At 35.6% G+C, this 12,749-nt stretch overlaps 2 protein-coding genes across 11 annotated transcripts in view; one reads left to right on the top strand and one right to left on the bottom strand.

Annotated features, from left to right (window-relative positions):
- The window catches only part of ZFX (zinc finger protein X-linked), a 57,736-nt gene that overhangs the window by 4,018 nt on the left and 40,969 nt on the right, over positions 1-12,749 (top strand). Inside the window, exon 2 of one of the 9 annotated variants that reach the window (XM_060137481.1) lies at positions 1,097-1,178. The exons of the other annotated variants lie outside the window; for them this stretch is intronic. The gene's annotated coding sequence lies outside the window, so the exon portion shown is untranslated. The remainder of the gene's footprint in view (positions 1-1,096; positions 1,179-12,749) is intronic. 9 annotated transcript variants of the gene reach the window in all.
- On the bottom strand, positions 5,426-5,851 carry LOC132513600 (protein tyrosine phosphatase type IVA 1-like). 2 transcript variants are annotated; one of them, XM_060138083.1, is made up of 2 exons: positions 5,525-5,842; positions 5,426-5,449 (listed from the first exon to the last, which is right to left on the bottom strand). In XM_060138083.1, the coding sequence occupies exons 1-2, from the start codon at positions 5,840-5,842 to the stop codon at positions 5,426-5,428; spliced, it is 342 nt and encodes a 113-aa protein (XP_059994066.1). The 2 variants fall into 2 exon arrangements, with proteins under 2 accessions (XP_059994066.1, XP_059994065.1); XM_060138082.1 differs by having other exon boundaries at positions 5,426-5,851.

Raw genomic sequence — 12,749 nt, 5'->3', positions numbered from 1 at the left:
AACATTCCTAGGTTTGCTCATCTTACAAAAACCTCAGCTGTCTTATCTCTCCTTTCACCAGCGTTTTCATTTCTTTTCATTCCACTTTTCCTAGATCCGCTGTTTCCCAAATTGGGAGACTGCTACAGCATGTCAGCAGGTGTGTTATATAAAAGTGTTCTTTGTTTCAGAAACTCTATACTTTCTCTGCCTTCTGTTATGGGATTTTCCTCAAGGTCAGTTGTCTATCCTGTTCTCTTGAATCTTCTTGCATGGTTTTGGTGCCCTTTACCATGCCCATCCTCTCTAGTTTCTCTAGCATTGCCTACTGACCACCTCCTTTCAGGTGTCTTACTGTCTCAACATGGCTGAAACCAAATTTATCTGGAACATAGTAGATGCCCAGTACTATTTATTGGGAAAAAAACTTTTTTTTTAAACGCAGAGCCCCTAAAACAGCTCCTGCTTCTAGCTTTCTTTCTGTTTATGGCACCATCATTTTTCCAGGCTCATTCTTCTGTCTCATATAACAATGTAGGTATGTTTTAATATAGCATTTAACCTTTTATATTTTAGCTGTGTATTTGTATTTTTGTTATCTTTTCTAAACTCTGGATGTAGAGACAGGTTCTCATCCTTGTCCCAGAGCATTACCTGGTACATGGTAATGACAGTAATCTAAAAGCAATTCTCTCAATTTTGGGGTGCAGAGAATTTTGTGTAGTTGAATCGTTTTCAACTATTCAAGCATCTGTCTAGTCACTGTATCCTTTGAGCAAGGGGTGTGTGTAGTAAGGCATATGCCACATAAGCTGAGTAGACCCTGCCCCCAGCGCTTAAGCTTGGGGTTAATATGGCCAGTGTATACTTAGTCCTGTCAAATTAGTTTTCCAAAGCACTTTTTATAAAATCCAGGAATCTTGTAACTATATTTTACTCAAAGGGAGGTGACATTTTAAGGAAGCTACGTGGCCTTGAAGAATACAGCCATTAGGATTGAAAAAATATTTAAAATTATGAAATATTTCAGAATTACTGAAAAGCAGGTATCGCCCAGATTTAACAGATATTAATATTTTATTACATATTTGCTTCATAACTTTTTGTGTATTTAAAGAAAGAAAACCTCACAGATTGAAGAGTGCCTCCCTATCCCATTCCTGTCTTTTCTTTGCCAGAAATGACCACTGTCCTAATATGTATGTACCACAAACAATGTCAAGTACTGCTTTATGTGTTTTAACTTTACATAAATGGTATCATACTGTGTTTATCATTTTATATATATATTTTTTCACTTAGCAATGTGTTTTTGAGATTATGTTGTATGTAGATCTAGTTTAGCGGTTCTCAAGAGTGTGCTCCAGGAATTCCCAGGGATCCCTGATATTCTTCCAGCCTCATTCTTTTGTACACTGCACAAGTACTGTACAGAGCCTCCACGAAATGTGATGTCATGATAGATTGAACACAGACGCAGTTACAGGAATCCAGCTGTCCTCTATTAAGCCTGTCCTTGAAGAGATTTGCAGAAATGTAAAACAGTGCTACTCCTTTCACAATTTTTTGTTTTGAAAAATAGTTATTTTAAAATGTTCATGTTTATATACAGTGGGTTTATTTTTTATGAATACTTTTAAGGTGTCTCAGATTTAATTTCTAATATAAACATCTCTAGATAGAACCCACATAAACAAAAACTCTTTGAGGTCCTCAATTTTTGAGTGTAAAGAGGTCCTAAGTCCAAGAAGTTTGAAAACTACTGATCTGGTTCATTCATTTTACTTGTATTTTAATGTATAAATATACTGTGGTTTATTTATCTATTCTTAGGGAGGGGCCATTAGGTTGTTAGCAGTTTTCTGCAATTTCAGACAGTGTTGTTGTGAGCATCCTTATATGGGGTTCTTCTCTTGGGATTATAGAAGTAGAGTCGCTACATTCAAGAGTCTGTGCATTTGTCAACTTTACTGGGAATTGCCAAATGTCAAATTGTGTTCCATTCGACACGCCCATCAGCTGTGTATGAGCCTCTGTTTCTCCAGACCACTGCCAAAAGATTAGACTTTGCAGTTTTTTCCAATCTTTTAGGTATAAATGGTATCTCATTGCTGTTTTCCTTTTGCATTTCTTAGATTACTCGTGTTGTTGAGCCTTTTTTCCCACGTATTATTAGCCATTTGAGTTTTCTATGACTTGCTTGTGCCTATCCTTGGTCCATTTTTTATTGGACTGTTGCCTTTTTCTCATTGGTTTATGGTTATTTTTATATTCTGAATTCTAATGGCCTGTAGTTTTATACACTGAAAATACCATTTCCTAGTCTGTGGCTTATTCTTTAGCTTTGTTTATGGAATATTTTTTTGTGTAGGACTTTTTAATGTGAAAGTAGTCAGTTTCCTCAGTTCTTTTTCATTTATGGTTTATGGTTTCTTGTATCTGCAAGAAATTATTCTCCTGCCCCAAGGTCATAATGATACTGTGCTTTTTCATATTTAGGTCATTAATTCATCTGGAATTTTTTTCTCTATTGTGTGATATACAGATCTGATTTTATCTTTATTTATTTATTTATTTTTAAAAGAAGATGTTGGGAGCCTCCCTGGTGGCTCAGTGGTTGAGAGTCCGCCTGCGGATGCAGGGGATACGGGTTCGTGCCCCAGTCTGGGAAGATCCCACATGCCGTGGAGCGGCTGAGCCCATGAGCCATGGCCGCTGAGCCTGCGCGTCCGGAGCCTGTGCTCCGCAACGGGAGAGGCCACAACAGTGAGAGACTCGCGTACCACAAAAAAAATAAAAAATAAAAAAATAATGAAGATGTTGGGGGTAGTTTATTAATTTATTAATTTTTTTTTTTGCTGCGTTGGGTCTTCGTTTCTCTGCAAGGGCTTTCTCTAGTTGTGGCAAGCGGGGGCCACTCTTCATCGCAGTGCGCGGGCGTCTCACTGTCGTGGCCTCTCTTGTTGCAGAGCACAGGCTCCAGACGCGCAGGCTTAGTAGTTGTGGCTCATGGGCCTAGTTGCTCTGCGGCATGTGGGATCCTCAGAGACCAGGGCTCGAACCCGTGTCCCCTGCATTAGCAGAGAGATTCTCAACCACTGTGCCACCAGGAAAGCCCCCTGATTTTATCTTTTTAATATGAATTTGCCAAGTAGTTCAGCCTTTCTCCTCACTAATTTGTAATGCAACTTGTGAAGTTTATCGTATTCTCACATATATACATCTGTTTCTACTTTCTTCTGATTTCATGGGTCTGTTTGACTATATACCTATACCACTCTGATTTAACAGTGATAGCTTTATAGTTAAATCTTAATAAGTGTTTTGTTTCTTTGGAGTTTTAAAGCTATTTTCCTTCCTTTGTTTATTTTTGGGTCAGTTTGTTGGTTTCTATGAAAAACTGTTGGATTTTTATTGTATTTGCATCATATTTATAGAATAATATGTAGATACTTATAGATGTATGCTAAGTAGTGGAGCTGGGGTCTGAATCTGGGCATATTCTACTGCTTTTCATAAAGCTCTTGCACAACTTTTGTTAGATTTTTTGCTAGAAAAAAATTTGTATAATTTTTGTTATTGTGAATAGGATTTTCTTTTAGATACTGTTTCTGTATTCATCATGTAAGCTTGCTGAACTTCCGTATTACCATATTTCATAGATTCTGAAGTACATCCCGCCCCCATTTTAATATGACAGAGGTTCATACAGATCTTTGTTTGATGGTGTCCTATAATCAGTGTTGTCCAGGTAGCAGTCATGATGTAGTTATTGTTTTTACATGCACATACTTGGTCAAGACTCTTCATTTTGTCATCACTCAAATGAGTATGTGCATTGTTGTGTTTTAATTTCACACCCAACAATACAACTGGAGGCAGAAGGAATTGTGAGGTGGGTGTCTTACTGGAAAGAAAATCACATAGATAATTATGGAGCATTTTAAGAAATGTTGCATCAGCAGCACTCTTGTTGGTAGAGAACAATATTGTTAGGAAAGATTGAATAGCTTTGAGTAGAAAAGCATTCCATAGTAGGACCCTGAATGTGAAGTTTTAGGAATACTCTACCAATTTCTTTCTTTTTTTTTTGCATTTCATCATTTATTTAATGTTTAAGCTCTCACACTAGATTTTTACAAGCTGGTGAACAGTGACAAATTATTTCCCCCGCAGAACTATAACCACATGTTCGCAGACAGTATAAATGTATGGTTGAGCTAATGTTAATACACATCACCATTTTATCAATTACATAATAAAACAAATTGTCAATTATCCAAATATTAAGTTACACAGCTCAAAAGGCATATAAAATATTAAATGTCTGCTCAATTCATTAGCAGAAACCCTTTTTTTTTTTTCCAAGAGAGGTTGGGAATCACACTTCAAACAAAAATAAAATGGTAAACAACTTCAGATAAGTTTGAAAAAAATTACAAGAATTTCAGAAATTTTATGATTAAGAATTGTTCTAGCTACAATAACAAAGTATTTCCACCTTTTAAAAAATATTTACTAAGTTAAAGCACATATTCTACATGTTCTGCACAAGACAAAGGCAACATTTTACTAAAAATATTTAATAGCCCCCTCCCATTCTTTTTTCAGGCCCTCCCTGTAGATTGTACCCCAAAGTGCAAACACTGAAATTAACTGTAAGGCTTTTTTGTCTGGAGACATTAAAGACATGTGCTTCTTTTACAATGTAGATTTTCAAAATGGAGGTCTTCTATAACAGCACAAAATGAGATTTATAGAAAGACATTAAATAATCACTGTAAGACTTGGTTAATTACAAAAAACCAAAATGAGCAAATCTGATGTATACTGGTATGAATGTGGAAGACCTAAACATATTGTGAGCAAATAACATTATAGGCCCTACTTTCTATGTTTGAAATGATGGAAGGAATAAACCACATAAGGTCCAGAGTTTTCTTAGTTCCTGGGATTTTAGTTCTATGTGATACTAAAAATATATAAGTATTGTGCTGGGTATTTCGGCACCTAGTCTTTCTAAATTTCTTATATATTGATAAGATTCTGGCATGGAAACAGATTTAAAGACATGACTCAATACTGCATGATTTCAGAAAAGGTCAATTGGTACAAACGATAATAAGCACATTTTAAATGCTGAACAGCAAGAATCCTTTGCTGTGTGTCCAAGGAGGTTGATCATAACCCAGACACAGAAGTTGCAATTCTGCCAGGCTTGTGGCCTGGTAAAACTGCTTTTCGACACTCCTGTGGAAGCTTCATCAGACTTCATGAAGCCATGTGCTGGCTAACATGTACAACAAATTCCGTCCTGTCTAGGTTCCACTTCCAAGCAATGGCATCAGGCACCCCAGTTGTATTGAAAGCAACAGTTGTTCCTATGACCATTGGAGTTTTTGAAGCGCAGCCGCATTTTAGGACGATACTTCTCCAAATGCAAAAGTTACTTGCTGTTGAAAGCTCCACGCTGCTTTTGTCTTATCAACTGTACTGCATCTTCATATTTCATTCCACCTTCAATTAATGCTAGGGCGACAAGCACTGGACCTCTCCCAAGGCCTGCAACACAATGAACGGCAATACAACAACCAGGGTCTTCGTGGAAGTTAATTGTCACGAGACTTAACCAATCATCAACAGTCTGGTTAAATGGTGGTGCGCCATCATGAAAAGGCCAATCGAGAACATGGATGCCTTCTTTCTCCGCAAGAGTAGTGTCATAAGTTGCTTCACATATTCTTGCTGTTGTGGTAACTCCATACTTCTTAAGTTCCTCTATAAATTTGTTTAAGGTCGCATTGGTTGGATTAAGAAATCTCATGTTCTTATAAGTGACTTCCACAGGAGCTGGGTGGTTCATTCGAGCCATGTTAATTTAGTTAAAAAAAAACTCAATAGGTTTATGAAAGAATTTAAAAACTTGAATACAGGAATGATGCAAAGAAACTGAGTACTTCAATATACTCCACTTGAAATTCTCAGTGCTTTTGAGTATGAAGTTGAGAGTAATGGGAAATGAAATGAACCTCCTAACAAGAAGCAGCAATTCTTCAATTCAGTGATACTGAGGCAATAGAAAGGAAGTGCACTGAGCTTTACCCCATGCAGGTCAGAACTCTTGTAAAAAATGCTCTGTGGATTTCAGTTCAACACTTCTGTGTCCAGGTTAACCACTCTTATGGGGGCTTCTTGGTAGAGTAGTAATGAATTTCTACAGTTCATTTGTCTGCACGGAAGTTGTGCTGTGCCTGGCAGTAATCTCCACTGCCCTTCAGAAACTCCATAAATGTATGACCAAGAACACCACAGAACTGAGGAATATGTCTACTCATCGAAGATTGTGGCCTAATCATACAGCCGGTCCTGAGGTGGCGGTGGTGGCAGGGCCAGGGCGGCAGCTTCACGGGCAGCCGTGGGGTCACCGGACTCCCAATTTCTTTTGCTTCTATATTTTCTTCTATATATCCATAGGATATGATGAAAATATGTCTAAATAAGTCTAAAAGAATTGTCTTGATAAATCTAAAATGAAATTTCTAGATAATAAAGTATAGCATCGGTTTAACTGGCAGGATATTTTTCTTAGATGTAGGTAAAACAAGGATGCTTCTTAAAATTGGCAGTATTTTTAGATTCAATGAAATGTGGGAGTAATAGATTATTACAGTTTATAATTCTTGTATTTTCTAAATAGGTGTGTGTGAGTAAAGATGTTTTATTTCTTCTTTTCCATTCCTTTTTGCCTCCTTTTTCTTTTTTGTTTGTTTTCTTTTCTTCTACTTCATTGACTAATGCCTCTAGCACAGAGTTGCATGAAAGCATTGATAACAGGCATCACTGTCCACGTGCTTTAATGGAGTGCTTCTAATATTTTACCATTAAGGATGATATTTTCGTGTTTTTTTTTTTGAGGGAGGAGATATTTATTAGTTTATGTTCTCTTTTACTTAGCATTTTAGAGTTTTCGTTGATTTTTTTAATGTTTTTGCAGCATCTATTCGTGTGATGAATTGTATTCATAGATTTTGTATTTTAAACTGTCTTTGGAGTCCCTGGATATTTGCATCCTTTTGCTATTGCCATGTACTTTTTCTTTTTATGCTAACTTCTTAAGATGTGTTGCGGAATAATTCTTCTCCTTTGAAACAAGTTGTATTTCATAGATATGATCTGTTTCTGGAAATTTATAAGTCATCTGTGAAACTGTCTTTGGTGTCTTTTTTAGTGAGTTTGTTTTTTGATTAATAGTTTGTTTCATGGTGATAAGTATTTTTGGCTTTTCTCAAGTTGTTATTTATACAAAATGAACAGAAAAATATAAAAATTCAGATATATTGGTATAAAATATAGGCTTCTCTAATGACTTTAAAATGTCTAATTCCATTAATTTGTTCCTTTTTTTTCTGATGAGTACTGCCAATAACTTGCCTATATTAAGGCTTTTCAAATAGTTCTTTTTATTGACCATTTCTATTTCTGCTCCATATGGTTAATATTTCTTTCTATTTTATTTGCATTTTTTCTGACATTTAAAAAATTTAAGTTGGAAGTTTAGCTCATTAGTTTTAACATGTTTATTGGAGTATAATTGCTTTACAGTGGTGTGTTAGTTTCTGCTGTATAACAAAGTGAATCAGCTATACATATACATATATCCCCATATCTCTTCCCTCTTGCATCTCCCTCCCTCCCTATCCCACCCTCCCTATCCCACCCCTCTAGGTGGTCACAAAGCACCGAGCTGATCTCCCTGTGCTTTGTGGCTGCTTCCCACTAGCTATCGGTTTTACATTTGGTAGTGTATATATGTCCATGCCACTCTCACTTCGTCCCAGCTTACCCTTCCCCCTCCCTGTGTCCTCAAGTCCATTCTCTACGTCTGCGTCTTTATTCCTGTCCTGCCCCTAGGTTCTTCAGAACCAATTTTTTTCTTTTTAGATTCCATATATATGTGTTAGCATGCGGTATTTGTTTTTCTCTTTCTGACTTCACTCTGTATGACAGACTCTAGGTCCATCCACCTCACTACAAATAACTCAATTTCATTTCTTTTTATGGCTGGGTGATATTCCATTGTATATATGTGCCACATCTTCTTTATCCATTCATCTGTCAGTGGACACTTAGGTTGCTTCTGTGTCCTGGCTATTGTAAATAGTTTAGCTCATTAGTTTTTAATCTCTACTCTTACATGCTTTTAAAACTATAAAATTTCCTCTGAACTGTAACTGGTACTATGAATTTCATGTGAATTGATTTTTTATTGTTTAGTTCTAAATATATTGTGGTTTTTATAATTTTCCTATTGCCCATTGAATTATTGAGACTTTTCCAATTCAAGGAAATTTTTTGGGGGGGTGTTATTACCTCAGTGACATTTATTTCTAATTTTACTACATTATAGTTGGGGGACATTGATTAATAATTTGTATTTCTCTATATTAACAACAAACAACGTGAAAATAAAATTTAAAAGCCAGTACAGTTGATTGATTGTTTTATATTTTGTTTTAAAAGCTAGTAGTACAATTTATAGTAAGATCAGTGAACATCCAGTACCTTGAAATAAACCCAACAAAGCTTACTAAGACCTTTAGTGAAAGCATTACTGAGAGAAATGAAAGAACTCATAAATGGGGAGAGATACGATGTTCATGGATAAGAAGTATCAGTGTTATAAACATGTCAGTTTTCAACAAAGTCCCAATCAAAACCCCAACAGGCTTTGCTTTTTTTTTTTTTTTTTTAAAGAAGAGCACCTTTATTTATTGGATACTTATTCTGTGCCAGTCCTGATGCTATATTCTTGACATATCTAACTCGTTTCTTGCTCCTCACTGCCTTAAGTGGGAAGTACTATTCTTTTTTTTTTTTTAATAAACCAGTTCTCAGATTTATATGGAAATGCAAAGGGCCTGGAATAGCAAAGGCAGTCTTGAAAAAAAAAGTTGGAAAACTTACACTACCATATATTAAAGCTTATTATAAAGATGCAGTGATTAAAATAGTGGGTGCAAGGCCAGATTGATCAATGCAACAGAATAGTGTCTGAGAGTAGACCTACATATATAAGGTCAATTGATTTACAACAAAAGTGTGTTGGGATTTTGATTGAATGTAGAGGCTAATTAAGAGAGAATTAATACTACTGATCCAATATATTCAAGAGCAAGATTGATTTCTGTGTATATTTGTATTAAAAAAATCCCACTTAAGAGTTTTCAGTTACTCTTACTAATGGTATTTTACATTTTTAAGTGTTACATAAGAAAGCTTTTGTCTTTAAAATAAAAAGCTTTTGCCATCAAGTATATTAATTTTAAACCAGCACATTTTATGAATTCATTCTGATATTAAGATTTTAGTTGATTCTCTTGAATTTCCTGGATAAGTCATATATAAATAAATATAATTTCTTTCAAATAATAATTATATCTTGCATTTCATTATCTTATCTAATTGCATTGCCTATCAGTTCAGTTCCCATACAGTCTTAAATAATAATAGTGTTAGTGTGCATCCTTGTCTTAAGTTTGGCTTTAAAAGAAATACTTTCAGTGTTTCACCTTAGTTTTAATACATGTCTTTTTGTTATAAAGTGATACTGATATCATTCTCCTATCTAAAAATACATGTTGTAACATGAACTAGTTTAAGATTTGCATGTGTAGTTTTAAACCAGCTTTACTGAGAGGAAGTTGTTACAAAATTCACCCTTCAAAAGTGTACAATTCAGTGGGATTATTTTTGGTAGATTCAGAGTTGTGCTACCATCACCAGTAATTTTAGAACATTTTTATCCCCCCAGAAGGAAACCCTGTACCCAATTAGCAATCACCTCCCACCCCCAGCCCCTGACAGTCTACCTTCTGTCTGTATGGATTTGCCTATTCTTCATGTTTCATATTAATGGAATCCTGTAATATGTGGCTTTTTGCATCTGGCTTCTTAGCATAAGGTTTTCAAGGGTCATCTATGTGATAGCATGTACTAAGGTTTCATTCCTATTTATTGTACTTTTTCTAACTGTTAAAAAACATGTCTTTCTCTTCCAATTTGACTAGTTTAAGTAAAAAAAATAGATGTTGAATCTCAACTTTTCAGCATCTGTTGAGGCACATCAGGATTTTCCTTTTTTGACCTGTTAATTCGGGCCATTATTTGGTTCCATCCTTGAATTCTAGAATAACCATACTTTGTCAAGGTGTCTGTGTGTGTATGCACATGCACGTGTGCGCGCGCGTGTGTGTCTATATATATATTATATGATGGATCACATTTGCAAAAACTTCACTTTGGATTCATAATTAACCATGTTTGTAGTTTGGTTACATTATTTTTGTTAGGTTTTTTTAAAAACGGTAAATTAGTTTTTTTATTTTAAGTTTTGAATTTTATTTTGTTTTTCTACAGCACGTTCTTATTACTTATCTGTTTTATACATATTAGTGTATATATGTCAATCCCAATCTCCCAATTCATCCCACCAGTACTACCACCCCCCTGCCACTTTCCCCGCTCGGTGTCCATACGTTTGTTTTCTACATCTGTGTGTCTGTTTCTGCCCTGCAAACCGGTTCATCTGTACCATTTTTCTAGGTTCCACATATATGCGTTAATATACGATATTTATTTTTCTCTTTCTGACTTGCTTCACTCTGTATGACAGTCTCTAGATCCATCCACGTTTCTACAAATGACCCAATTTCGTTTCTTTTTATGGCTGGGTAATTTTCCATTGTATATATGTACCACATCTTTGTCCATTCGTCTGTCGATGGGCATTTAGGTTGCTTCCATGACCTGGCTATTGTAAATAGTGCTGCAGTGAACATTGGGCTGCATGTGTCTTTTTGAATTATGGTTTTCTCTGGGTATATGCCCAGTAGTGGGATTGCTGGGTCATATGGTAATTCTATTTTTAGTTTTTTAAGGAACCTCCATACTGTTCTCCATAGTGGCTGTATCAATTTACATTCCCACCAACAGTGCAAGAGGGTTCCCTTTTCTCCACACCCTCTCCAGCATTTGTTGTTTGTAGATTTTCTGATGATGCCCATTCTACTTGGTGTGAGATGATACCTCATTGTAATTTTGATTTGCATTTCTCTAATAATTAGTGATGTTGAGCAGCTTTTCATGTGCTTCTTGGCCACCTGTATGTCTTCTTTGAAGAAATGTCTACTTAGGTCGTCTGCCCATTTTTGGATTGGGTTGTTTTTTTTTTAATATTGAGCTGCATGAGCTGTTTATATATTTTGGAGATTAATCCTTTGTCCATTGATTCATTTGCAAATATTTTCTCCCATTCTGAGGGTTGTCTTTTTGTCTTGTTTGTAGTTTCCTTTGCTTTGCAGAAGCTTTAAAGTTTCATTAGGTCCCATTTGTTTATTTTTATTTCCATTACTCTAGGAGGTGGATCAAAAAAGATCTTGCTGTGATTTATGTCAAAGAGTGTTCTTCCTGTGTTTTCCTCTAAGAGTTTTACAGTGTCTGGTCTTACATTTAGGTCTCTAATCCATTTGGAGTTTTTGTGTATGGTGTTAGGGAGTGGTCTAATTTCATTCTTTTACACGTAGCTGTCCAGTTTTCCCAACTCCACTTATTGAAGAGACTGTCTTTTCTCCATTGTATATCTTTGCCTCCTTTGTCATAGATTAGTTAACCATAGGTGTGTGGGTTTATCTCTGGGCTTTCTATCCTGTTCCATTGATCTATATTTCTGTTTTTGTGCCAGTACCATATTGTCTTGATTACTGTAGCTTTGTAGTATAGTCTGAAGTCACAAGTCTGACTCCTGCAGCTCCGTTTTTTTCCCTCAAGACTGCTTTGGCTATTCGGGGTCTTTTGTGTCTCCATACAGATTTTAAGATTTTTTGTTCTAGTTCTGTTAAAAAAATGCCATTGGTAATTTGATAGGGATTGCATTGAATCTGTAGATTGCTTTGGGTAGTATAGTCATTTTCACAAGATTGATTCTTCCAATCCAAGAACATGGTATATCTCTCCATCTGTTTGTATCATCTTTAATTTCATTCATGAGTGTCTTATAGTTTTCTGCATACAGGTTTTTTGTCTACCTAGGTAGGTTTATTCCTAGGTATTTTATTCTTTTTGTTGCAATGGTGAATGGGATTGTTTTCTTAATTGCTCTTTCTGATCTTTCGTTGTTAGTGTATAGGAATGCAAGGGATTTCTGTGCATTAATTTTGTATCCTGCAACTTTACCATATTCATTGATTAGCTCTAGTAGTTTTCTGGTAGCATCTTTAGGATTCTCTATGTATAGTATCATGTCATCTGCAAACAGTGACAGTTTTACTTTTTCTTTCCCAATATGTATTCCTTTTTCTTCTCTGATTGCCGTGGCTAGGACTTCCAAAAATATGTTGAATAATAGTGGCGAGAGTGGACATCCTTGTCTTGTTCCTGATCTTAGAGGAAATGCCTTCAGTTTTTCACCATTGGGAATGATGTTTGCTGTGGGTTTGTCGTATATGCCTTTATTATGTTGAGGTAGGTTCCTTCTATGCCCACTTTCTGGAGAGTTTTTTTAATCATAAATGGGTGTTGAATTTTGTCACAAGCTTTTTCTGCATCTATTGAGATGATCATATGGTTTTTCCTTTTCAATTTGTTAGTATGGTATATCACATTGATTGATTTGCGTATATTGAAGAATCCTTGCATCCCTGGGATAAATCCCACTTGATCATGGTGTATGATCCTTCTAATGTGTTGTTGGATTCTGTTTGCTATTATTTTGT

Source organism: Lagenorhynchus albirostris, chromosome X, assembly GCF_949774975.1.
Source record: "Lagenorhynchus albirostris chromosome X, mLagAlb1.1, whole genome shotgun sequence".
NCBI lineage: Eukaryota > Metazoa > Chordata > Mammalia > Artiodactyla > Delphinidae > Lagenorhynchus > Lagenorhynchus albirostris.
The sequence above is the reverse complement of the archived record's forward strand: the minus strand, read 5'-3'. Positions and strand labels throughout refer to the sequence as shown.